The sequence below is a fragment of the Antedon bifida genome, chromosome 3, assembly GCF_963402885.1.
Source record: "Antedon bifida chromosome 3, ecAntBifi1.1, whole genome shotgun sequence".
Lineage (NCBI taxonomy): Eukaryota > Metazoa > Echinodermata > Crinoidea > Comatulida > Antedonidae > Antedon > Antedon bifida.
In genome coordinates, this window is record NC_136228.1 from 24,074,971 (window position 1) to 24,099,536 (window position 24,566).

Here is a 24,566-nt window from a genome sequence, read left to right on the forward strand (position 1 = left end):
TCATTAAAGTTGAGAATAAGTAATGGTAATCGGGTAATGATGATGTGTAGTGTTGCAAAACTATAAGCCCAGCTACACAAAGCCAGGCCCGCAAGAAACAGTTTTGGGTTCTTGATGCTGCAACTAACCTAGGCAATTTATTGCTGATATCTTATTATAGACTTAAATTAAAGTGCCATTCCCTACGTTTTTTAGATCTAATAATTTAAGGTCACAAACTACATTTAATGTAAAAATAAATACTATATGGTCCTATTGAGATAACTTTTTTTTGTCTTTAAATGGTTAAAATGTGGCAATTCTAATAATTTTAGCGGCCCGCTATAAATCCCAACATACACATTGCACACGGATTGATATTTTTGTTTTTCTTCTGTAATTCACCCACTTTTCGATCAATCGTGAGGCAAAAACAAATAGAAGACTCCTAACTTTTCAGCGAACATACTGGGTTCCCCCAATTTGTATCAGCAGAGTCTGGCAAAAACAGAAAGATAATTAATGCAGTAACTATACAACGTCAGGCTAGGCCTATAGCTAGCATACGATGTTCGTATGGTACCGATGTTGGCCAGCTAGGCCTACAAAACTAAGCCCAGCTAGGCTAGGCCTAAAGACTGCCAACGAGAGGAAAAGCTACTTAGGTAGTGCATTGTTTCTGTCTTTTTATCATAATTTACCATAAAACGTACATTTAAGACAAGGAATGACCTGGTTTAATGATTTTAAAGTAATATAATATGCATTGTTTTTACAAAACGTCACAAATTGTAGGGAATTAATATTTCAGTCATCTGTCTGATTAACCCTTCTTGTGAAATCGTTGAATCGGGTTAACCTTAGAGATATAGTGAACTATAATATCTCTACGCAATTCATCGCAACTCCACATAGACTAGAAAACAGGCTTTAGGTGTGATATACAGTAGTTCAGTCACTATATATCTATTTTATTATTTTAGAATCACATGATGGAACTCTAAATTCTTCATCTCTTACTTATTTGTGCCGTGGTGCTCTTGGGAAGATTTTACATAAACTAGACAACTTCCAGATAAATGATTACAGCATTGCAGATGAGTTGCTACTGCAAATGCAAACAATCTTAACAGCCGTCAATTTTGTTGAGATTTTTCAGAGAAAGAAGAATGATGCTTTTATTTTTTCAAGTAAGTTGAGTAACTATATACATTTTACACCACTTTACTTATCCACAAATTGTTTAATGTATCCTTTAATTTGAGTGGGCCATGGCATGTTGTAGTGGATATCGGGCGGATTGCAATATAAAGACCTAGGCTTAGACTTAAGAGGAAGTCTCAGTTAAGCCTACGGATTAAGCCTACTGCAATACGGCGGTCTTAACTGAGACTTTAATAGTTAAGAATTTCCAACAATCAAACTAGCCTATAGTTACTAACAATAGCGTCATACAAAAAAGTGCGATTATTAAGGGAAGTATAATAGTGTGATGTGCATAAATATGGACAGCAGACGGCATCCAACTTTTACTGAAACCGAAAAAATTTCGTTAATTGAGGGATTTTCCCTCAATAAAGATACTGTCAACAGCAAATTTTTGGAATCCACTGGTGGAGGTCCCCAATTTCAAGTACCCACCTGCAGTTCATTAATTATAGATATGCTAGGTGGTGACTCCAGTGCATTTACTGGATTGGCGGCCGGAGTTGAAAGAGCCATAGGTATGCATAATGAATTAATTTGTTTGGATATGCCTAGAGTTTAGTTATGACATTAATTACTAGATCTTATCTTATAGTCTAGGCCTATTATGCTTATGGTAAATTTATATTATACAGTACCTATTTTTTTTTTTCAAAAGGCCTATATTGGTCTACGATTTAATTCTTAAAGTGACGTGATGCTCATAATTAGTTGGATTATTAATCAATCGATTTTGAAAACAATAATTTGTGTTAATTTGTAGTTGAAATTATTATTTATTATGATTATAGTATTGTATATATTACGAATTTAATAATAATAAAAATAATAACAACACTGTTAAACACTGACAAAAACGACAATTAATAGTACTGTATTTCTAAACGCCAAGTATTTATATCATTAATTATACATCACCCTCTCTCGGCTCGAATCAATTGGCGACTTGGAAGCTCCTCCAGTCACTGAAGAAGCGGTAGACAGTTTATGATAAAACCGGCTAAACGTTGAAGAAGAGGCCCATCCTGCTGCCTCTAAAATATTATTCAATGAAACTCCCATCTTGTGGGAGTAGGAAGCTTCTCCTCGAGTTGAATGAGCCCTAAATTGTTCAATATTAACTCCTGCCAAACCCAGAATTTCAACCATCCAACTACTTATTTCTCTTGTATGATTTAGGATGGCTAATAAACATTTGGGTTTCCGACCCCCTGATTGTACTGGTGCGATTCACATATTTAGAAATAGCTTGCACCAGACAAATACATGCATCCTTAAAGGCATCAATATATATCCATTTAATCTCGAAACCTGATCTATGTTGCTTATACAAACTAGACGGTACAAAAACCACACGATTATGTGATATTGTCATGTTCTTATAAATATCCATAGATATTAATGAAGATACTCTGCCCAGTGTAACTATAAGTCCACTAAACAATACTGTTTTTAATGTTAGCATTTAAGAGTAAGTTCATCCCACTGTGGGAGGGATCGGAAGAAAATTATTACTGGTTCTACAGTACATCCCAGTTCCTTGGACGAGAAGGATTTCAGTTAAAAACTATTTCATTAGTCTGCACATTTCTACCGCTTCCCCTATGGAATTATTTTTATGATATATGTTGTGAAATTGCAGATCTATAAACTCGTAATGTTCGATATCATCATTTCCGATATGACAAACATCTTTTTTCAGAATAGACCAAAAATTCCATCACAACCGCTAAAGGTGCTAAAATAGGATCACACTTCTTCCTACCACACCAGCTACTCCATGCTGTCCAAGCTGATTGATATTGTTTTTGCGTCGAGGGCCGCCAACTCTCCAATAGTAACGTCCTCTAAAGAAGCCTTCCACTTGGAAGTGCTGCCGCAAAGCAGCCATGCCGCTAGGTGTAGAGACTTGGACAGTAGATGAGTTTGTCCCGAATGTGGTTGGGATAGAAGGTCGCTCCATTGCGGAAGTAATATTGGATTTATTATTAGCATTTGCAGAATCATTGGGTACCATATCTGCGTGTCCCAAATTGGAGCAATTACTAGAGCCGTAGCTTCCTCGGATTGTATTTTCCTTAGCACACTGGTCAAAAGACAAATGGGTGGAAAACCAAGATAAGATATTTTGTCTTTGTTATATACAGTACTATCTTTTGTAATTCTGGCCTCTCTCTTTAGAACCAAATCTTGGTTTATCTGTAGAGGTTGACCCTTTCACTACCTTTTGGGTCACTTTGTTTAACTTATCGTCTTCATCAATTTTCTGTGCCCATTCATCGTCAAAAATGGCAACTCATATATGGAAGTAAGAAGAATGCATACTTTAGGTCTAGTGTTACCATCCATCCATTGGTTGAGTTAGATGTTTGAGCATGCCTAAAGACTCCATCCATTTTTTTGCTGAATATTGTCATTTTTATCTGTCCGAAAGGATCTTTGCCAAAATGAACTCTGTCCATTGGAAATTTTATTACCAAGATAAGATATTTTGTTTGTTTGTTTGTTATATACTTCTTGTAATTCTGGCCTCTCCCTTTAGAACCAAATCTTGGTTTATCTGTAGAGGTTGACCCTTTCACTACCTTTTGGGTCATTTTCTATAACTTATCGTCTTCATCAGCTTTCTGTGCCCATTCATCGCCAAAAATGCAACGACTAGATTGAATTGTCAGTTTTTCATGTTTCAAATTTTTTTGTTTTTAATGTCGATCTAATTGGTTTTGGCATATCGGGTGACTTTTAAAAAATGATCTACAGTAGAATCCAGTTTTAATTTTTCCAAAATGTCATCTTTTTTTTTATTGGTCTAGGATATGGGTTCTTTGTTCTCCCCACCATAACAGAATATCTTTGTTGTATGATGTACCGTTAGCCACTTCATGTGGGTTAATTAACATTACAGAACCTCTTCGGGTTCAATTTCCTTATCAAGGTCATTATCAGAGTATTTCACCGATAAAGGTATCCTCCGACGAAGAGCTTCCCAAACGCTGTCTCTTATTACCTAATTCTTGCTCTTGATCGAGACTCGGATTCCGACCTAAGATCTCTCATAGTATCTTGCAACATAGATTTTTAAAAATCCGTTTGTTGCTGTTGCATAGCATTTAAGATTCCTCACCAAATCAACTGGAGATTTAGGTCTAGAAGTTGTACATGAAACTTCTTTAGTTGGCTGTTGAATACTTTACTTTGAGCTATTTTTAATTTTTTCATTGTTGTCGGCTGACCACGACCCATATCAAGGAGGCGAGCCCTGACTGTGCACATGGTGACAGTTGACTCAGACAGTTATCATTTCTATCATGGGATATATCGACGATAGTATGCACTTGATCATCATTGATCTTATTCTTACATCTATCTTCTTTATTAGAAGCCATACAGTAATGTTGCTATTATATAAATTAAGCTTATTTACAAGTTTATTCTATTCTTCTTCTTGTACTACTTCAACTTGGCTATCGTCATGCAGTTTTGAGAAGAGGTCGTAGATCAGGGGTTTGAACCGGAAGTAGTTCTTTAAAACCTGGTATATTGCCTATGCAGATGAGATACAGCAATTGATTCGAGCCGAGAGAGTGTGAAGTATTATTGTCTTGTATTCGTACTTGTGTACCATCAACGGCCCTATAACATCTGGGAAACCAGCAGTTTGGTGGAATTTAACTTTTGTGTTCATGATTGCACCTGCATCCATTAGAAAGTGCATGTGTCTTATAACAGATACAGATACTGTACAGACACTGTTCTTATGATTCTGCAAACAGTTGATTCATGAATTCCTACATAAGGGAACATTAACAATTTTAATAAAGGAAAGTCCAACGAATTCGTAAGGCATACCTCTAACCTCTTCTGTTTTGTAAAGGCTATGCCCTAATTCTAAAGTGTAAATAATGTATGCCTCTTTCTAATAAATGCGCCCATGTTTAAAATTGTAATAAAATGTAGGCCCAATAATATATATTGATCAATTAATGTTAATCTAGCACTCAAAGCTCTTTCGTAACCATGATGGTCTACTACGGCGATCTTGGTTAGTGTTTATTGTGGGCTTGCTTGGTTCATGTGATAAGCCTGCCTAGAGGAGGATTAAAATGTAAGACCACAGCACTGATAGGATTAGGCTTAGATTTCATATTGCAATGGTCTTAAATCTAAAACCATCATTGCCAAGGGTTTCATCTTGGTCTTAAGTCTAAGACTTAAGACCTTTATTGTAATCCGCCCCTGGGGTTGGTTGTTATCCTTAAATAATTATCTGGAATTTGTCAGCTTATATACAGTTGTGGGAAGCACACTTAAAGCTGTGTAATAGTAACGTGTGTAGTTGACCTAAAGATTAATACATCAGTACATGGTATCACCAAATCCACAGAATAATCTACTTTTTTGCTGCATTTATAACTACAATACAATCTGTTTTTCTCATCTTGCACAGGAATGTACATTGTAACATGACCACAGTGCTGATTTTGCTTGTTAAATGAGGTAATTTTTTTATATACATTACATGCCCATGTTAAATTCAAATTTTATTACAATATAGACGATGTTTCATGTTATGGAGATGTTGATACAAGTGTCATGCAAGCAACCCAAAGTTTTCAGTACCTGGCCAGTTACGCCTTACAGTGGACAAAAAAATTGGCTAGCCTTCAAGTAATTCTTGTGAGAGATTTATCAGACCAGTTAGTAGACTGTATTAAAAAGATGGTTAACGACTTCAGCAAGATGTTACAAGTTAGTTTTTTTTATTTAAAATTTATTATCATTAAATATGAAACTGACTAATAATAACGAGAGGCAAGCCATGATTCAATGTTTCAATATTTATTTGATCATCATTAGAATTGAACAATTTTCAAAGGCAAACAATTATAACTACAGTACTGCACAAGTATGTAAATGACATATAAATAATTATCAAAGCAAAGGTGACAGGCACAAAGTAAAAGTCAGAAACAATATTAGCTCTTTTGTTGCCCTCAAACCACAATTTAAAAGATTTGATTGGTTGAAAGTATACTTTCCTTGAATGAATGAGCTGTTTAGTCCTGGATAGCTGAGAAGTGCATTTTCATACAGAAACTGGACAATATCTTAATTTATGACCTGGGGACGGATTTATCAAAGCCAAAAAAAAGTGTAACTTAATTTTTGTTTGATTTATTGATAATACTAAGCAAACATATTTGCTTAATTTTAATCTAAGATGAAAAACACCCTTCAGTAAGTAAATGAGCAAATCTATTTCAATAAATGCATAGCAACCAGAATGCACCCTCTCTTGTTTGGAGTGAAAATACGAAGATGAAGTATTAATGTGCCCGCATAAGCAAGATGCTGCCTTCTACAGATAGTGTTCAATTTTGTGCATGTGCCAAGAAAATTTTGCTACCTAGACATTGCTAAGACATATAGATAAAGCTATTTCAATCAATCAATCGTTTGATTTATATAGCGCCATTCCAACAGTCATTACTCATGGCGCTGCAAAAAATATCAGAAAATGTAAGTAATAATGATGTTTGTTTAATGTTCAAAGGTAGGTGGTTCCAGAGCCTGGGTCCAGCAATACTGAAAGTCCGATCTCCCCAACTCTCCCTATGTTTGCTCCTTGGAATATCCAGTAGCACCTGATGACTAGATCTTAGTTCTCGTGTCTTTGATTGTCAATAATTCTGAGAGGTATTTGGGAGCGCAACTATTTAGGAATCGGAACACCAGCAGCAGAAATTGGAACAAGCGACTCCACTGGTAGCCAATTTAACTCTTTTAACAATGGTGTTTTAAACATGATCATACTTTTTTGCACACATCACCAAGCGAGCTGCCCAATTCTGCACCTTCCGACTGGTAACAGAAGCATGTACAATCTGCTCTGTTGTACAATGGTTCAAGTAAACGTCTGATCTTGGCGATGTTACATAAATGGAAAATAGCAGACCGGTAGATTGTGTTGATGAATGCGCTGCAATTGCACAGCATTTATTATCAAATATATACAAATATTTAAAATTTGTTGTTTGTAAACAGACATAATTTAAAATTATAAAAAAACATGATAATGAAAAATCACATCAAAAAATACACAAAGCATACAGGCAAATGAGAAATTCCAATAACAAATTGTCATGAGGCCTACAATGAGACACAGTTTATAGTTATACTAATCTTTTATCTAGATGTTTTGCTGTTATATAGAGTTATGGAGTTCGGAATAAATGATTATCTTTATCTACCAGTTCAAGTGTAAAGAGATCTAATACGGACTAATGATGAGAGAAATTTGTATTTTAAAAATGTCATTATCTGTAAGGCTGCCCACACCCCCCCCCCCCCCCCCCCCCACCAGACTAAAAAAAATAAATAAATCACACTGGATATCATCGAATCAATAATATTTGGATCAATATTAAATTTACGTAATTAGTGCATTATGTACAATCATATCGTAGATATGTGATTCCATGGTCATTTGACAATCAAGTCAAGGTTACAAACTTCTGTTGCTATATTGACACGCCACCAATGTGTAGGCCATGAAACTGACCTTATTTCTCTGCTGAGCAGAACCAAATAGGATCGCCTCTGTCTTTTCTCCTAATCTCAGCAGTGCAGGCTTCTAAACATTTTACGGCGGTCAGAATCTCAGTCTAACGAGGCTTGACATCGGCATGGAAATGATGTCATAATCCGTGTCTTCATATTATTTCAGCAACTGGTGCAACATCCAAGCACCGAACCTTGTAGGACGCCACATAATAAAGGAAGGTCATCAGATGAAACATCACAAACGCAAACGGCTTGGGTTCTGTCCTTAAGATATGATGTAAACCAGGACAATGCTTGATCTCTTACCCCAATATCATGTGACAATCTATGAAGAAGCAGTGAATGATCTACTGTGTCAAAAGCAGCCGATAAGTCTAGTAAAACTAGAATAACAAGTTCTTGATTATCCATTGCTGTCAGGATGTCATTCTGAACACGTAGAAGCGCTGTCTCCACACTGGTTGGCTTTGTATTCTGATTGGTAAGTTGTGATCTGATATATGCTTAGAGAGTCCGACTGCAACACGCTCAATAATCTTCGAAACAAAGGATAAATTTGATACCAGTCTATAATTTTTAAGAACTTCTCGGTCAAGGCTAGTCTTCTTTAGCAAGGGTTGTATGTGCTTTGTTCTAAATTCTGCGGTACAGTGGACATGGTAAGTGAAAGATTAACAGATTAACTAATTTCATTAGCACTGGAACTATTACAGGAGCGCAATCCCTCAACTAGATGGAACCCTTGGAAAAAAGACATGTGCATCTTGGGAATCGAATTTTGTGATCTTTTCATTAAAAAACTCTGAGAAACGTTCAGTTGATTTACAGGTACCTCTATGCAGTAACATGTTTACAATTTTAAATAATTGCTTCAGAGTGATATTCCAATTTTGCAGTATGAATATGTGATGTGTGTAAGCATGCCAATCAGTTTCGAGACCTTACTTACAGAATTTCCTCTCCAGCTGCTTTACTTTTTTCTGTGTATCTCATCAGTATACCATGGAGTTTGCGGTTGAATAGTCACCAGACGTGACTTAGTTGGAACAAGTTTATCAATGATTGGTCGCAATGTAAAGTTGTACATACATATAGCATCATTAATATCACATGGGAGAGATACAGTCGGTGTTCGTGGTAATAAGCAGGTCAAGAGTATGACCTGCCTTATGTGTTGGTCGCTGAACATGTTGAGTAAGATTAGAAGCTCTAAGAAGGCTCATAAACTGCATAACTTCCCTATTTTCGGATTTGTGAAAGTCCCGGCAACGAGCAAGTTGGAACATACTAATGCAATGGTATCGAGCATATTGGATAACTCATTGAAGTGAAACGGGGACACCATTTTTCTTGCTAGGACAACGAGATAGATAAACACAATTCGCAGTGTTCGAAATCCCCTTACTAAATTGCGTACCCAACGATTCTAAAGTACTACAGTCAGGTAAGTCCAGAGATCGTGTTTTGAGACCTGCTTTGTACATGAGGGCAACTCCCCCATGACGATCATATGTTCTAGAAACATGTAACCTTCTGGAGTTATGATCATCACGCAACCATATCTCAGTTGCAAAAATGTCCAAATCGTTGTCTATAATGTGTTCAACTATTAAAGGTTGTTTTTTTTTATTCGGATCACAAATTGATCTTGCATTAATGATTAATTAAACAAATTTGCCTAAATATTTTAGCTTAAGCAAAGATATAGGTAACTATTTTTGTTTTCTTAAGTAGGGATTTCACCCACTTTTATTTCAGTAAAAAAAAACATTATTGTAGCATAAAAATCATTTTCTTAATTAATATTTTTATAATGCATAATTATAATTTCTTCTGACAATTATTTCAGCTTTGAAAATCTTGCTTCTTATGATTTATTTAAATTTAAATTTTCAAAAATAATTTATACATTATATACTTCTTCAGAATATAATAATTAAGACATTGTTTCATTTCAAGTTATATTTTATATTCAATTGTTTTATACGTAATTTAACAATCATAATCATTTTATATTTATTTGATACTGTAATCAAGCTGTTTACAGGAGTAATTAAAAATGTTTTCACCATTGACAGATATTGGAGTGGAGCTGTATCATGGAGGTTTTGGTGTTTGCCTTCCAATACCAAGGTCCGGGGGTTCAATCCTGACTTATAGCCATATGGTTATAACTCACACTCTTTCAACTGCACTCCCTAAGCCTCAAATGAGACTTAGTTTAACTGCATGATGCCTATTATATACTCTACGATAATCATTTGATTTCATAACTTTTTATTTGATGTTGTATGAGTAGGCCTAATAAAGTTTATTTTGTATTCTTGTTTATGTAACCATGTATACATCAGTAGGCCTAATTCGCTGGTTGGATGGTAACCAAAAACGTGAGCTATAGCTGCAAAAAATTGACCTAGTTTCGTTCTTATAAGCCTAACTACACTCCCAGTTCAATGAATCTTCATTTATTGGTCGTGGATCTAAAATTATCCGAAAGCCACTCTTAGTGTTGATTAAGTTTACTGTTCTGTATACAACACCTGACACTATTTTTAATCTAAGCATTTGTCAAAAATAATGTGCCCTCTATTTACTGAGGAATTTGAAGCAAATACAGATTGGAACGTTCCATTCATCGCAAATCAATACATTTGTATAAACGTATATTAAATCTATCAAAATAGTATTTTTTAAAGAAAATCGGCCTGTCTTCAACATTATGATGCTGTACTCGAGCTTTTATTATAGCTTTATACAAACTCGGTTTTCAGCTATTAAAAACAATTATTGTAGGAGGAGATGCAAAGCATCTTCGTATTATTGTGTGCGGGTATTTTTCAAGATGGACATCCATTAGACAGTGTATACCACGATCAGAAAACACGCCTCCGGGGCAAATCGTTGAACCTAAAGTCGTTTTAATTGTCAATAACTAATTATCTAACTCAATTTAATTAGTAAACATGGTTACATCAGGTGGTTAAAATCAGTACCGAAAGTATGAACCAACTTTATATACCATCGAGTAAAAATTCTAAAGTAAGGAGCGATTTTACCGAATTACCTTACATAATTTTATATATAGATAATATGCCAAAATGCAATATTGCATTATAAAAACAGTAAATATGTGTTAAATTAGAGAAAGTTAAACCCTTTAATACATTTTGCATTATTGTTGTTTGTATTGGCAGGGATGTGAGGGTGACATTGCTAGCATGATTACAGAATCCCATCAAGTGATATGTAAAGCTTTAAAGTTTACAGCCAGGATAATAGGAGAATTGGCTATTGCAACAGATACAGAATTGATAACACTTCATCCAAATAAAGAGATTACACAAAATCCAAAGGTAGGTTGTAGAAAACAGACCATGTGATAAGACTTTACAGTACTTGATGCAGTGCTTGATGTTTCAGGCATCAATGGTTTTCAGCAAGCTAGCTTGTGTGCCGTGGTTGTGGACCTAAAGCCCTCAGTTTGAGTCCCATTGAAATCTGTTTTTTTTTTATAGTTGAGAGAGATTATTTAGAGGGTTAGATTATTATATAATTTAGGAAATAGGTTGGCTATCTCCAACATAGACAAATTAATAATCTCATGCATTATTTATGATTTTTGTCTGAGACGTAAAAATTTCACCTCCCGGCCAAGTTTCTTTCCACTTTCACAAATAGTTCCAATTTTACTAAATAACTTGCCATTATTTTTTCCATTTGAACAATGAGTGAGGGAGTGGGTGGCCAAGTGGACAGTGGAACTGTAATACCTTGGTTCTGGTGGTAGAACGAGTCTTCTTTCATGTGCACTTTAAAGAACCTACTAGTACATCTTTCGAGACTAGTAGGGGGTTACCCCGGTGTACTAGTATACACACAGTCACTGTCACTCATTAAGAGGGCCTCTTGATTGTCAGCATACGCTGTTTAGGGTCACCCTCTATAAATAAGGTGTAATAAAAATAAATAAAACATAAAAATATATTGCGTGATGGGAAACCCACATGTAGATTGTGCAGTCTATAACTGGTTTGCTCTTACTGTAAGGTTTATCTTCAATATGTTAAATAGAACAGTCAATCTTTCAACTCAAGAAATATTAACGTGTATTTGATTGTTATTAGATTGATTATACCCTTAAACAAGGTATCTTGGATGGAGCTGATGCCCTTGCAGACCGTACTATACAAGAGGGAATACAACTGGTTACCAACTGTGAACAGAATCTACAAACAGCAATGCAAAACACAAAAAAGGTAAGCTGATTTTATAAAGTTGGCATATTTTGCAGGTAGAGGCAGTTCATAGTACTTTAAATTTAATTGGCAGGATATCATGGTATCTTTTATTTCGAACATATAAAATTTGCAGCCATAGGCTGAATTGCTGCATCTTATTACAATAAAATTACGATATTACATATAAAAATGACATCAATTATTATCAAAAACAGCAGTTTTACATTTTCTTATCATAAACATTTTTTGGTTTGCTCTCTTACAAAGATCGATTATATGAGCATCCCATTTCAAGTTTTGTTGAATTTTTACTCCTAGGAGTTTAACATGATTAACACTCTGTAAACTAGAACAGGACTCCGACATTGCATACCTCCGCCTACTGTAAAATTCTCCTACATAAGATTTCACTGGGAAAAAAAATATTTTTTTTTATTTTGGTGTCTTAATGCTGTGTGTGATTAGGCTAATTTCACTACAACCATGTGTATGTGAATTTGGTGTAATGGTTATGTAACCAGCCTTTCAACTAACAATAGTTTCAGTTGACTAATAACATCAACGCCAAAAACAACGGTTGAATTTGAAAATAGGTTTTTAAAAGCTACTCATATAAAAAAACTTGTACATTAAATCAAATTATGTTCTATTTATGTAATTCATGTCATAGGATGGCATAATAATTGTCGAAGTTCATATAGTTTAACGTATGTGCATGTTGCGTGTCGGCGGATAACCCAAACTCGTCAAAGTGACAAATCTAGTTGTTATATGGTTTTCGATCTATATTAAATAAGTGAAATTCATAAAATTGTGCGTAACTTATGCTGCACGACTCTAACGTCATATAACAAAGTTTCCTGCACATCTACAGTTTAAGGTCAATCTTATGACAAAGTTATACGATGTTGTTTTATTAGTGATGAATTAGAGATACATGTTACACAAAATTTGGGGTAAGAAAGAAGAATAGATAGAACGCAACGTATATGAACCTCAACAATTATTATGCCATCCTATGACATGAATTAAATCTGTTTACAGTGCTGAATTGTACCTATTTCGTGTCATACAGCATATTACAGTATTTACAGAATACACTGTATATGTTATATACAGTTTAGCATAGATGAAATTACTAGACCCGTCTTTTAAATCCAACTATTAACACGATGACGTTATCAAATTGACATATAAAAATAACTATTTTAAAAGATAATTATCTAAATAAATACATTAATGAAAATTTCAAGAATTTTGGGCACGTAAAAGTGAGATGCGCTCTCTTTTAAATGCAATGAGGTTTTACGAAAGAGATGAAAATCTGACTTTTTGAATTCAACTGGCCATATGATGACATCAGATAGACAAAATTTGTATATGAATTCATATCTACAATTCAACAACTTCCATAACAAGTTTTAATCATGTGGGTCACTTTTCATTAAGATTAAGATTAAAATATACTGTATAGATGAAATTAAGTAACTCGCGTTCAAATTTGTTTATATTATGACGTAATAAAAAAATTTTTTTTTTAACTCATGTGAAAGAAAATTGATTGACGCGCTCTATTAAATTGGATTAACTAGTACAAAAGTGAAAAAAAATCTATTTAAAAAATTTGAGTGGCCATATGGTGACGTCAAAACAACCGGTAGGTACAAGATAATAAATACGAAACTATTAATTAATAATAAATAAACAAGAAATATTTTTTATTTATTTAATCATTGTTCTTTCCTCAGATATAATGATTTATTATTTTATAAACATTTTGTGTAAATATAGTCTGGCCTACACAAAAATATAATCATAAACTAAACTACAGTATATGTAGCCTACATATTCCAGGGTAGGAGCATTAACTCCCTAGGCTAATGTCAATGACCTGGCCCACACACACATACCGGTACTACTGGTATATAGGCCTACTACCTAGGGATAACGATACAACATTAGAAGTTAATAGCATACATTGCCTGTTAATATTTTGTATCAATATTATAATAAAGAAAGAATTCTGACATACTGACTTTGTAGTTTTTGAAATATATAGGCCCAAAACATCGCCAAAAATAATCGTTTTTAGCCACGAACTAAGTAAATAAATTGCGCCCTCAGTAGGCAATTGTATGAACTTTACGGTTTTTAGTAATCGACATTCAAATTGTAAAATTCAATCAAATATATGATATTACATGTTTATTAAATAAAAAGAGTGTTTATTTAGCATGAATTTTAAATATAATATCTGGTTAATTGTATATAAATCAAATATTTGTAACAGAAATCAAGACGAAAAAACATGAATTTCCCTTAATATGGTCAAATACAAAATTTGGCAAAATTCTGCCATAAAAACCAGGAAGCCTTTTTTTCAGTAGTTAGGTAGTTTAACCTACCTATCTGGTTACTCCCTAGAAGGTGAAAAAAGATGGTGGATATACGGTGGATAATTTTTGCTATAGCATGAAAATGAAAATCTGAAGTTGAATAAAAATACCAGAAATGTAAAATTCAAGTTATATTACATATATTTAGTCATCTGTTAACATTTTTTACCACACCGTTTATTTTTCATAGCTTTTTAAAATTCCTCTCTATTTACAAAATTTGTGTACAAAAGAATAGAGATTTTACTGTGTAATTTGAACTGATAAGAAAGTGCTTATTTTCAACAAGCTTGTGTAACACAAATAAAAATCCTAATAATTATGAAACATAGGGGAAACTATAAATCGATAATTATTGGAATGAATGATCAATAGAAATTTTTTGCCCGCACCTGGCCTTTCAAAGAATTTCAATACATTATTTTCACAACGTATGTTGGACATGCCAGGACATGCAGCAGTCCTCAGAGACAACAGCACACATGAGAAAAGTCTGTTGATTCGCGTCAACCTAACCAATCAAAAGGCCGGAATCCTAAATCGTTCAATCGTGAGCCCTCAGAGACACTCTTTTCCCAGACGTTTTTTGGGTCCAGCAGCTTGGAGTTTACAAATTATTAAAACTGTCAGCCTTAGATATATAGCTTTCACGTTGATACAGTATATTGATTATGTTCTCTGGGGTTTAGCTGGCTAATGCCGCGGCGCAAAAAATAGTATATATAGTATATAATAATACATAATGATGATTACATTTCTTCTCTGCAAATAAGACAGATTTCATCTTGACACAAATACTTTTTAAAATGATAATGTTCAATATAAATACAATCATATCAATCAATCATATATTTTTACATTATTTTAGATTATTCCACACCTTAGACCCAGTATACGAGAAACCTTGACGGCCAACATTTGTAAGCTTCAGATCAATATCAAGATTGTTTTTATTTCGCGTGTTATTATCATGATACAATACAAGTCGAAGGTGTGGAAAAATCCGACTCTGGTAATTTTAAATTAAGTTTGCTACATTCTTTTCAAATATGTTTAAAGTATTAGTTTTAATGAATAATGGAAAAGATAGATGTAGGTAGTGGACTTTACATATTATTCGGAGGGCCTTTTTTTGTAAAAGTGAATTTTATTTAAATTATTTATGCTACCAGTACCCCATACAGTAATGCCATGTGTAATGATAGGAAGGATAAGGGATTTATAAATAATGAGCAATATTTCATACTTACCCTTTTGATTTCCATATGGTCTACAACCAATAATATTCTGAATTGACGGAAGAATGGCATTCGAGATAAGTCGTTCTATAATTTTAGAAAAGGTAGATGTAAGAGAGATTGCCTCAATTGATGGTGGAGTTTTCTTTGGTAAGAGGATAACGTTTGCACATTTCCATTGAGTGGGAACAATTCCAGATTTTAATGAACAATTGATAATATCCGAGATTGGCGGACTAATTTTGTATGCACATTCTTTAATAATTCTATTATTCCATTTATTATTGGGAACTTTTTCATCAAATATGACCCAGGGTTCAAATTGAGGTTGTGGCACCAAACCAGGCAGGTAGGATCGGTGTTTGGCAATATTAATTGGTTTTTGTAACTGTGAGAAACCAGAAATAAAATTATTTATTTTATTAGGCTTCCTTAACCCTGCTAAGTTCCTATTTTGTTGGTGCCATCTACCCAAATTAGGCTCCTGAGGGGTTTAACTTTATTTAATTTAAAGCGGATTTTCGCTTTTCTTATTTCTCTAATTAATTTGTTTCATCGCCCTTAGCAAAAGCAATCTGGCGTCATTTGAACAAGGATTTTATGTTGTCCATTATCCACTCTTTGTAATTGGGGTGAAACTTAACAACCTTAGTAGGGAAAAAGTTTTTTATTCATAAATTAAGAATTTGATAAAAGGTATCAGTTTTATTTTGAACATCATCAGCTATATATAATGGTGTCCGGTCAACGCTATGGAACCGGCGCCCAAATTGGTATAAATTTGATTCAGTGATGCGTTGGGTGGTTTTAGTTGTAAGATGGTTGTTAGGTTTGTACAATTTAGGATTGGGTTTAAGAATGATGCAATTATGCTCACTACGCCCTAATGGAGCCTTAATGGTTGGAGTACTAAATTGATTATACAAATTTGTTATAATTAATCTAATTAATTAATCTAGTGTTGCTTCACCTCTAGTAGGAGTTAATTCAACTTGTTTAACATTGTTACGAAGTAAAATAGTTCTTAAGTCATTTCGGTTGAAATCCCCTAACACAACAATTCCAGCTTGTGGTTTGGTAGTCCGAATAAAGTCCAACGATGAAGCCAAATGATCAGTCAATAATGAACGATGTTCCGAATTTGGGGGTATAATACTGCACATACAATAATATAAGGCACACATCTAGGTAGGTGGTTATGGTTGATAAGTAGCCATTGAACTTCTAGATTCTCTGGAACAATGATGTCGATGAGTTCCTTCACAATGATGTCGATGAGTTCCTTCACAATGATGTTTTCTTTCACATAATAATTATACCACCGCCTTTTTTATGTGGCCGGTTTTTATAAAAGTTATTGAAACCGTCAATATTAAAGATGTATTGTCCCTTGAAACACAAAAAATGAAAAAAAAAATATTCTAAATTTAAATTGGCCATATCAAAGTAAGATTAAAGTTATTCACTTTAATTTGAAAATTCGAGCCAAAAACAACCAATTTATGTAATTAACAGGTAAATTAATATGATTACATTTCATCTGGAAAATCGTCACGAGCGAAAGTAAACAAAGATTTCAAACCATGAGTATGCATTATGCATGATGCTAATTAGGATTGTTTACAACTCGTCGTGGTTGAGAAGGTGTTTTCACACAGATCGCGAGGAAGTTTTATGATTATGCATACAGAGTAGCCAAACAAGCACGTTGCATTATGAGATACGTTTTGATCAAAGTCAAAGTTTTTTTTTTTAACAAAAAAACGTCTGTATTTCAGTTAATTCTTTTTTTTTTTTGACTAATTTTTGGTGAAAGTTAATAACTATTATGATACTTCAATTAACCCACATTTTTTTTAATTAGTCAAAGGGACAATACATCTTTAAACTCTGCAGGATTAGAATTTTCGGTGATCCAAGTTTCAGTCACTATAGCAATGTCGGCCTACTCGGTCTTGATTGTTTCAGATAATTCGTCCATTTTGTTTAGCATCGAATATGCATTGGTAGGAAAGAAAGTTGGTAAGAAAGCTTTTGAATGCTGTGTGGGTCTATAAGGCTGTGCATGAATTATAATGTGCCTAGGCCTAGTCCTCGGTTTATATTTGCACACAGTACCAGTGTTATGCCTATTCCTAGGCCTACAACTGTTGTTGCTTACCTCAAATTGGGTGTAACAGATAGTTGAAATAAGACGTTTTTTGTTCTTGCCTGCCCAACAGCCTCTTCCTTTCAAAACTTCAATTGATTTAAAATCAATCCAAACATCGTCTGGTAGCCTTAAATTCTCCTTAGCAATAACTTTTCGGCGAGTCGCTCTCATAAATTTTGCGTTGTATGATAGAAAACACATTCTTCCTCCACCCTATTGTTTCAAAAATGCCTGGCTGGAATGCCGATACAATGGTGACAGTTGTTGACCAATGCCTGCGTGTAGATGGTTTGGAATCAAACGGTAAACTCGATAAATAAATACAGCACAGTACGTTAAAACTAGTATCACAAATCAACTTACGATAATAAAGTACATCCAAAGGTTTAAGGAAAATCACAATAAAAAACAGCAAAATTACAACTGAAGTGGTGCTTAAACAAACAAATGGAATTAACAGAGCTCAAAAAAATTCCGTGCTGCCTGCTTGGTGGCTGGCGCAATAATTGAAAAACCTGAAAGAATTAGAGATAGACACAAGATTGTTTTTGCTTGGGTAAATGAGAATTGTTTTCTTTCTGTTGATAATCACTACACTCGCTCTGCTGCTTAGATAATGTACCATACAAAGAAGTCTTAAATATCTATAATTACCATTAACATTATTTTCTAGGTGGATTTGGTAAAATGCTGTTTACAGGTTTTTAAATCAGTACGACTTCTGTTCCTGAAAGTTCAAGATAGTCAATTTGAACTAGCATCTACCGTAGACATGGATGAATCAGCCCCAGATCAGTTCTACTGGGAAAGTTGCCATAGGGATCAGAACGTGGCAAGGTTTAGTGGTGCTCTAGCAGGCTACATCAAAGACGTCTCAAAAATGACAATACAAACCCTCAATGGTAAATTGTTTTTGTAAAAATCATTGTAAAATTAAGTAGAGGTATACAGTAAGATATTAAATATAGAACCAAATAGAATATGAATAAAATAGTTTTGTTGAGTTTGCATGAGAATAATGTTGATCTCAGTTTAATAGCTTACTATGAATTATACTAAACAATACACAGGTTTTTAGTTTTTACATATTTGTATTAACAAAACATCCTGGTTGTATTGTTGGGTTTTAGTTACTTTTGTATTAATAAATATGGTTTTGACTTGTTATTTACAGGACAACACTATGACTTACAACAGCTGTGGATGATTGTTGATTGTGTACCAAAAGTATCACAACAATTAACGGAAGCATCTGGCATGTTAGATCTGCTTCCGTCACAATCCATGATATCTATGAATATATCTTTACAATCCAATGTATCTGAACAATCTATGGCCTCCATAAAACCAACAAAGCCTCATGATCTGGTACTCATAGCCAATCAACAAGTTAAATCTGCATCCCTAGAAATGATGTCAGGTCTTGCAACAAGAATTGAATGTGACAGAGAAGAAAGTATATAAGTAAACCTACATCAAACAGCGCTCCAGAGATATTGCAGTGTTAATATGTAACCAACCACAGAGATTCCTTACACTTATAGCCAAATGTTTGCAACTAAACAAAAATGTATAATTTATCTGAATACTAGAATGTTAATTTTGGTCTAAATATGATCACAGCTTAATGAAAAAAACATCATATAAAATAAATTTTTTTAAAAATGCTCTTTGAATTGTGAATTCTGACAACGTATTTCCCTTTGCCTTAGCTTCAAATCTATAGTGTAAATAAGTACATTTTGTAAACAAATGGCTTGGAATTTAAAATAGATCAATGGCCGGTATTTAAGTTATGATCAATTGGATTGAACTTTATAAAATAAATTTTAATATATAAATATTATTGGCATACATACCACATCTCTTTCTCATTCTTAGTAGGTTCTTAGCGCGAAAAAACAGGTTGATCATTCACTTTTTGATCCTATCCTGTCTTATGACATGAAATATTTTTTTTAAGTTAGCGGACCCCAACCAAATTGTCATTATAATTGGGTGTGGCTACTGTACCTATTTCAAAATGGCCACCATATTTTTTCTAATATCAGGTTATAGTACATTTTAAAGTGTTATTAATACAGTACTTAGGATTTGTAATATTTTAGGGCTGTAGAATAATTGATATTATAGTAATAAGATAAGAATAAAATATCATTGCTTTTTTTTTTCAAATCGGCCGCCAATACTAAAATAAGTATTTATTGATTGTATAGTATATCATCAATTAGCATTTTAGCCAAGGGGCCTAACATTGCTACAAGTTGCAATGTGGTCTATAGTTTTTTTTATCTTTATGAAATTTGATTTTCAAGACCATCAGAATATGGCTGATGGATGTCAGTAAACACAAAATGGCCACTATTTAAATATTAACATGCTGATTCTTTGTAATTAGTGGATATATATATAGATTTGATTTTGGTGTTAAATTGTTCACAAGGTATATGTTTATATTTACTTTAATGCACCATTTTTTTACCTTTGACCTTTTTTGCCATATCTAAATAACGAATGGTTGTGGTGAAGTGAAATTATGCACAACTTAATTCTATTCTTAACATGTATATTTATATGTAATCTAATTAAATATCTTTGAAAATGACCAAAAGTAAAATTAATATTTTGTACTTTTTATTAGTTGGTGTATCAGAGGATAATTTTACTCATGCAGTCCAATTTCTAACTCTTGCTTTAACGATTGACATTGCATTACTATTCAATTGACAATAACAACAGATTGCATTGACAGGGATATTTTTTTTTTAGGCCTGACATTTTGAAAGTATAAGGGCAATTTATACAGACATTTAGCTCTAGTTTTCACAATTTTCTTCTTTCTCATAGAGCTGGTCTAGGATACTTATAAATTTTGTTTCATATTTCGAGTATAGTCTAATTTCCGGGGACCTAGCAAATCTATTTTCAAGGTTTTCTTAGCTCCACCCCAACCATGGGTGGCTGGTCATGTAGAAATATATATAATTTCAAAGTATAATCCAATTTCCTGGGACCTAACAAATCTAATTTTCTTAGCTCCATCTCAACCATGGTGGGCTGGTTCTGTAGACTTACGGTATAATTTTGTTTCATATATCAATGTATAAGTGCAATTTCCGGGCAGCTCTATTTTTCAAAAAATGTTCTTACAGATCAGCCCCAGGCTGCAAAAATGCAAATTAGCATTAGGGTGAAATTACAGGATTACCATATCTCTCTTGTGTGACAAAGGTGTGATTTTGGGAATTACAAAGTGGTCCTATGCTGGCTATTTGAATCTGTATCTGAGTCATTTGAGGTCAAAACAAAGTCTCAACAGACATTTTTAGTCACATTATGTATGCAAACATTGAGAAATGGGGTCGAGGGTCAAATGTTGTACTTCCGGTCTTCCAGTAAATTGTTTCATTAGAGCAAATATAAATACAGTATATACATTCTGAATAAATAAGTGACAAAATCAACTCTCTCTGACTAGTAGTAGTTTTTGAGATATAGTAACCCTGTAATTTTACCCTAATTTGCATATTTAAGCTAATTTGCATTATCATCGGAATGAGTGACAGAAGTGTGATACTCAAATTTTGATCTCCTTATCATATGTGACCATTTAAAAAAGGAAAATGTCTCAGGGCCGAATCGTCCCACTACCATATGATCCTCGTATACAAAAAATGCTAGATAGATTACCAAGAAATGGAAATGCGATTAACAATATATTTAATTTTATAAAAAACTTCACTGTGTTTTGACAAGAATATGTGTTGCATTATATTAGATTATTATTTTTTATATTAAATAATGTTTACGGCCGCCATCTTGTTGGTTCCCCCTCCTGTTGGAATCACTTAGTACGCCCTATGGCCTTCGGCCTATTACACCTATCTGTAATTCCCACTTCCTAAATAACATCCAACCAAGGAGGTTTATGGAATGCCGTTATTGCCTTCTTCGGCTCTTTTACCTTTCGGCTCTTTCACCAATTTATACGGCTCTTTTACCATTACGTTTGGCACTTTTACCATTTCATATGGCTCTTTTGCCATTTCATATAGCTCTTTCATCATTTAATTAAATGTTCTCTTACGTAAATAAAATATTACATTTAAATGAATGTTAACAACTAAATATGCCTAATTAAACGATATTTCATTTTTATAAAACGGGTTGGTTTGTGTACGGGTTGATCAGCACCTCCCACAACTGTAACCATTTGACATCGGGTCAAATGAAAAAAATTGAAGCCTAGTCGAACTTGCCCATGCGACACAATCAAGTCCGAGCCAGATTGTTGTTTCCACCAATAGGTGTTTCCACCAATCAAAACTCAGGATTTTTCGATTCGGGTGAATATATTCGTCTTCAACGAAAGAGAGAAAATGTGTAAAATATAGAATATGTTTGCCTGAATCGAAAAATATTTAGTTTTGATTGGTTGCACAATATTTTTGACGCGACAAATTGCCTAGTGGAAACAAACCTGGCTCAAACTCATGTCCTCGCATGTACTTTTGTTAGGCAAGTTCGACTAGGCTCCATGCAATTTTTTTCATTTGACCTGATTTTAAGGGTCATATTTGTTGAGACTTGAAAAGGCCGAAAGGTAAAAGCACTGAATGATGAAAGCGCTGAACATAATGGTTAAAGGGCCAAATAGAAAATCACCGAACGATGAAAGAGCCGTATGAAATGATGGAAGAGCCGTGTGAAATGATGAAAGAGCCGTATAAAATCGTGCAAGAGCCGAATGGTAAAAGAGCCAAGGAAGGCGTTCCATAGAGGTTCCTCAATTGGATTGACCTAGGTCGTTTGTCGTGGCTCCATATTAATAATTGAAGTTCAGACAAAATTGAACATTTTGCAACAAGAGAACAAACATTTTGATATTCCATAGATCAATTTATAAGTTTTTACTTGTATTTATACATTTATTTAACACATCAACATTAAAAATGTTTTCTTTGGACATGATATTGTGCATAGAAGATATGGATGCTAAAACACTGCATTTATAAGGAACCTAAATCTTAGTTTCCACCAGGAAGCAACGGAAGCGCAATGTGGTAATTTTGCCATTCACATGATCATCAAGATTTAAGCTCCCTTTCAGACATCTCCAGTCACATGATCATTTTTGTTTCATTCTAGATTGAATAAAAATATACCTTACAATTCTACGGTTGTTTTTTTTTTTATAATTGATATACACTTATCTAAAACAATCTTACACAGAACAAATTATATTCCTATATTGAGAGAATTTAGCAAACTTTGCAACAATTTAATCTGTCCTTCTTTCACATAACCAACATAAACACAACAGATTTTATTGTTTTGAAATTCAGCATCTTCATTTTGGATATTATGGTATCTTGCTAAACACTCTTTAGCTACAGAAGCTAAAAGGATTTTCCATAAGTTTGGTAGTTGCTTTAAGTGGTCAAAATCAAAATTGATATCCTCATCATCATCAGACATCCAACCATTGTTTCTTTTATAATTCTTAAATTCATCTGCTGGCATAAAGAGAACTTTAAGGTTCAAGTTAATTTCATCTTCTGTTAATATGCCTTCATTTCCCACAACAAATGTTTCCTCTTTTCCAAGAAGCAACATCTTTTCATCTAATAGCTCTATTTTAACTTCTTTCATCAATTTAGCTTGATCAAACAAGTCGTCGGATGTGAACTCAACAACATCAAAGACATTATCGGATGGTTTTTCTGCAAAGCCATACATGTGAAGAAGCTGTGAATTGGAAAGCTCCCCATATGTGTTATACACTTCCTCTCCTGCATTGATTTTACAAGTTGTTACCATTCTAAGACAGTCTTGATCAAATTCTAAGCAAGCATTGTGTTTTGATACATGGTTCAATATGTCAGCCATTGGTACCATCATTGGGGGTGTTGGTGGTCTATCAACATCATCTGGTGGTTCTGTGAAGCTATATGACATAACAAATGCCACCATTTTCTTGTACAGTTCAAATGTATGTACATCTGTATTGAACATTGTTGAATGTTCTTTAAGAAATGGAAGAACAATTGTATTGAACTCGGTTGCAATATTTTCAAGATCACGATTAACTTCCTCATTGATACCTGTGCCTTTTAATTGTCCAAGTTGTTCAAACGACCAAAACATGGGCAAGTTATACACATGGTGATCAACACAGAGGTCTAAATATGATCGCCAAGAAGATTCTGAAAAAGTATATTCAAACATCAGGGTAATTAACAAGGGTACCCAACCGCTTTCACCTTTTAGCTTATCTTTATTTATTTCAATTGTTTTCGATATATGTGATGTTTTTGGATGAATAAGCAACTTTCTTGGTATCCTGAACAATTCTTCACCCTTGTCTAAGTCTTCAATAGCCATCATTCCCAATTCAGCCACCACATTCTCAGACCATGGAGTAACTCCATCTTCCGACCTTGCTGCTGCTGCTTTCACACTAACTTTGCGATTCAGATTGAATCCATTTGTTTCACACCAGCTTATAAACGTTTCAAGGCACGAATCTGCAGACATGCGTTGTTTTTTAGGACATGAAGCCATTTAAATCACGCCTCTTCTTTACGCAAAACCAAATTTGTGGTTTTTTTGGCAACATGTGTGTTTTATTTAAATACAGTGCCCCTCAACGTCGGATGCTGCATGCAACATGTCGTATGTAAACCAATGATATTATTATATAGCCGGATGGCAAACTACAATGTTATCGCAGTTCAAAAAGTGATTCTCCATGGGGAACCAGAACAAGATGGCGGCTGCAATCGACCAATCA

The 24,566-nt window shown here is 34.0% G+C and overlaps 2 protein-coding genes across 2 annotated transcripts in view; one reads left to right on the forward strand and one right to left on the reverse strand.

Annotated features, from left to right (window-relative positions):
* LOC144838022 (kinesin-like protein KIF14) overlaps positions 1–20,453 on the forward strand; it is a 53,965-nt gene extending 33,512 nt beyond the window's left edge. Inside the window, exons 23-28 of the mRNA XM_078693359.1 lie at positions 963–1,169; positions 5,741–5,934; positions 10,944–11,102; positions 11,874–12,005; positions 18,447–18,675; positions 18,948–20,453. Of these exons, the coding sequence (XP_078549485.1) occupies positions 963–1,169; positions 5,741–5,934; positions 10,944–11,102; positions 11,874–12,005; positions 18,447–18,675; positions 18,948–19,237 (1,211 nt within the window). The 3' untranslated portion in view covers positions 19,238–20,453. The remainder of the gene's footprint in view (positions 1–962; positions 1,170–5,740; positions 5,935–10,943; positions 11,103–11,873; positions 12,006–18,446; positions 18,676–18,947) is intronic.
* Positions 20,454–22,657: 2,204 nt separating this feature from the next.
* LOC144837408 (N-lysine methyltransferase setd6-like) lies at positions 22,658–24,419 on the reverse strand. The gene has a single exon (XM_078692484.1). It carries the CDS (start codon positions 24,335–24,337, stop codon positions 23,012–23,014), a length of 1,326 nt encoding a protein of 441 aa, XP_078548610.1. The 5' UTR covers positions 24,338–24,419; the 3' UTR covers positions 22,658–23,011.
* Positions 24,420–24,566: the final 147 nt, after the last annotated feature.

Bases quoted from the DNA above. Each gene is read 5' to 3' on its own strand.
- LOC144837408 (XM_078692484.1), bottom strand. From the start codon at position 24,337: ATGGCTTCATGTCCTAAAAAACAACGCATGTCTGCAGATTCGTGCCTT.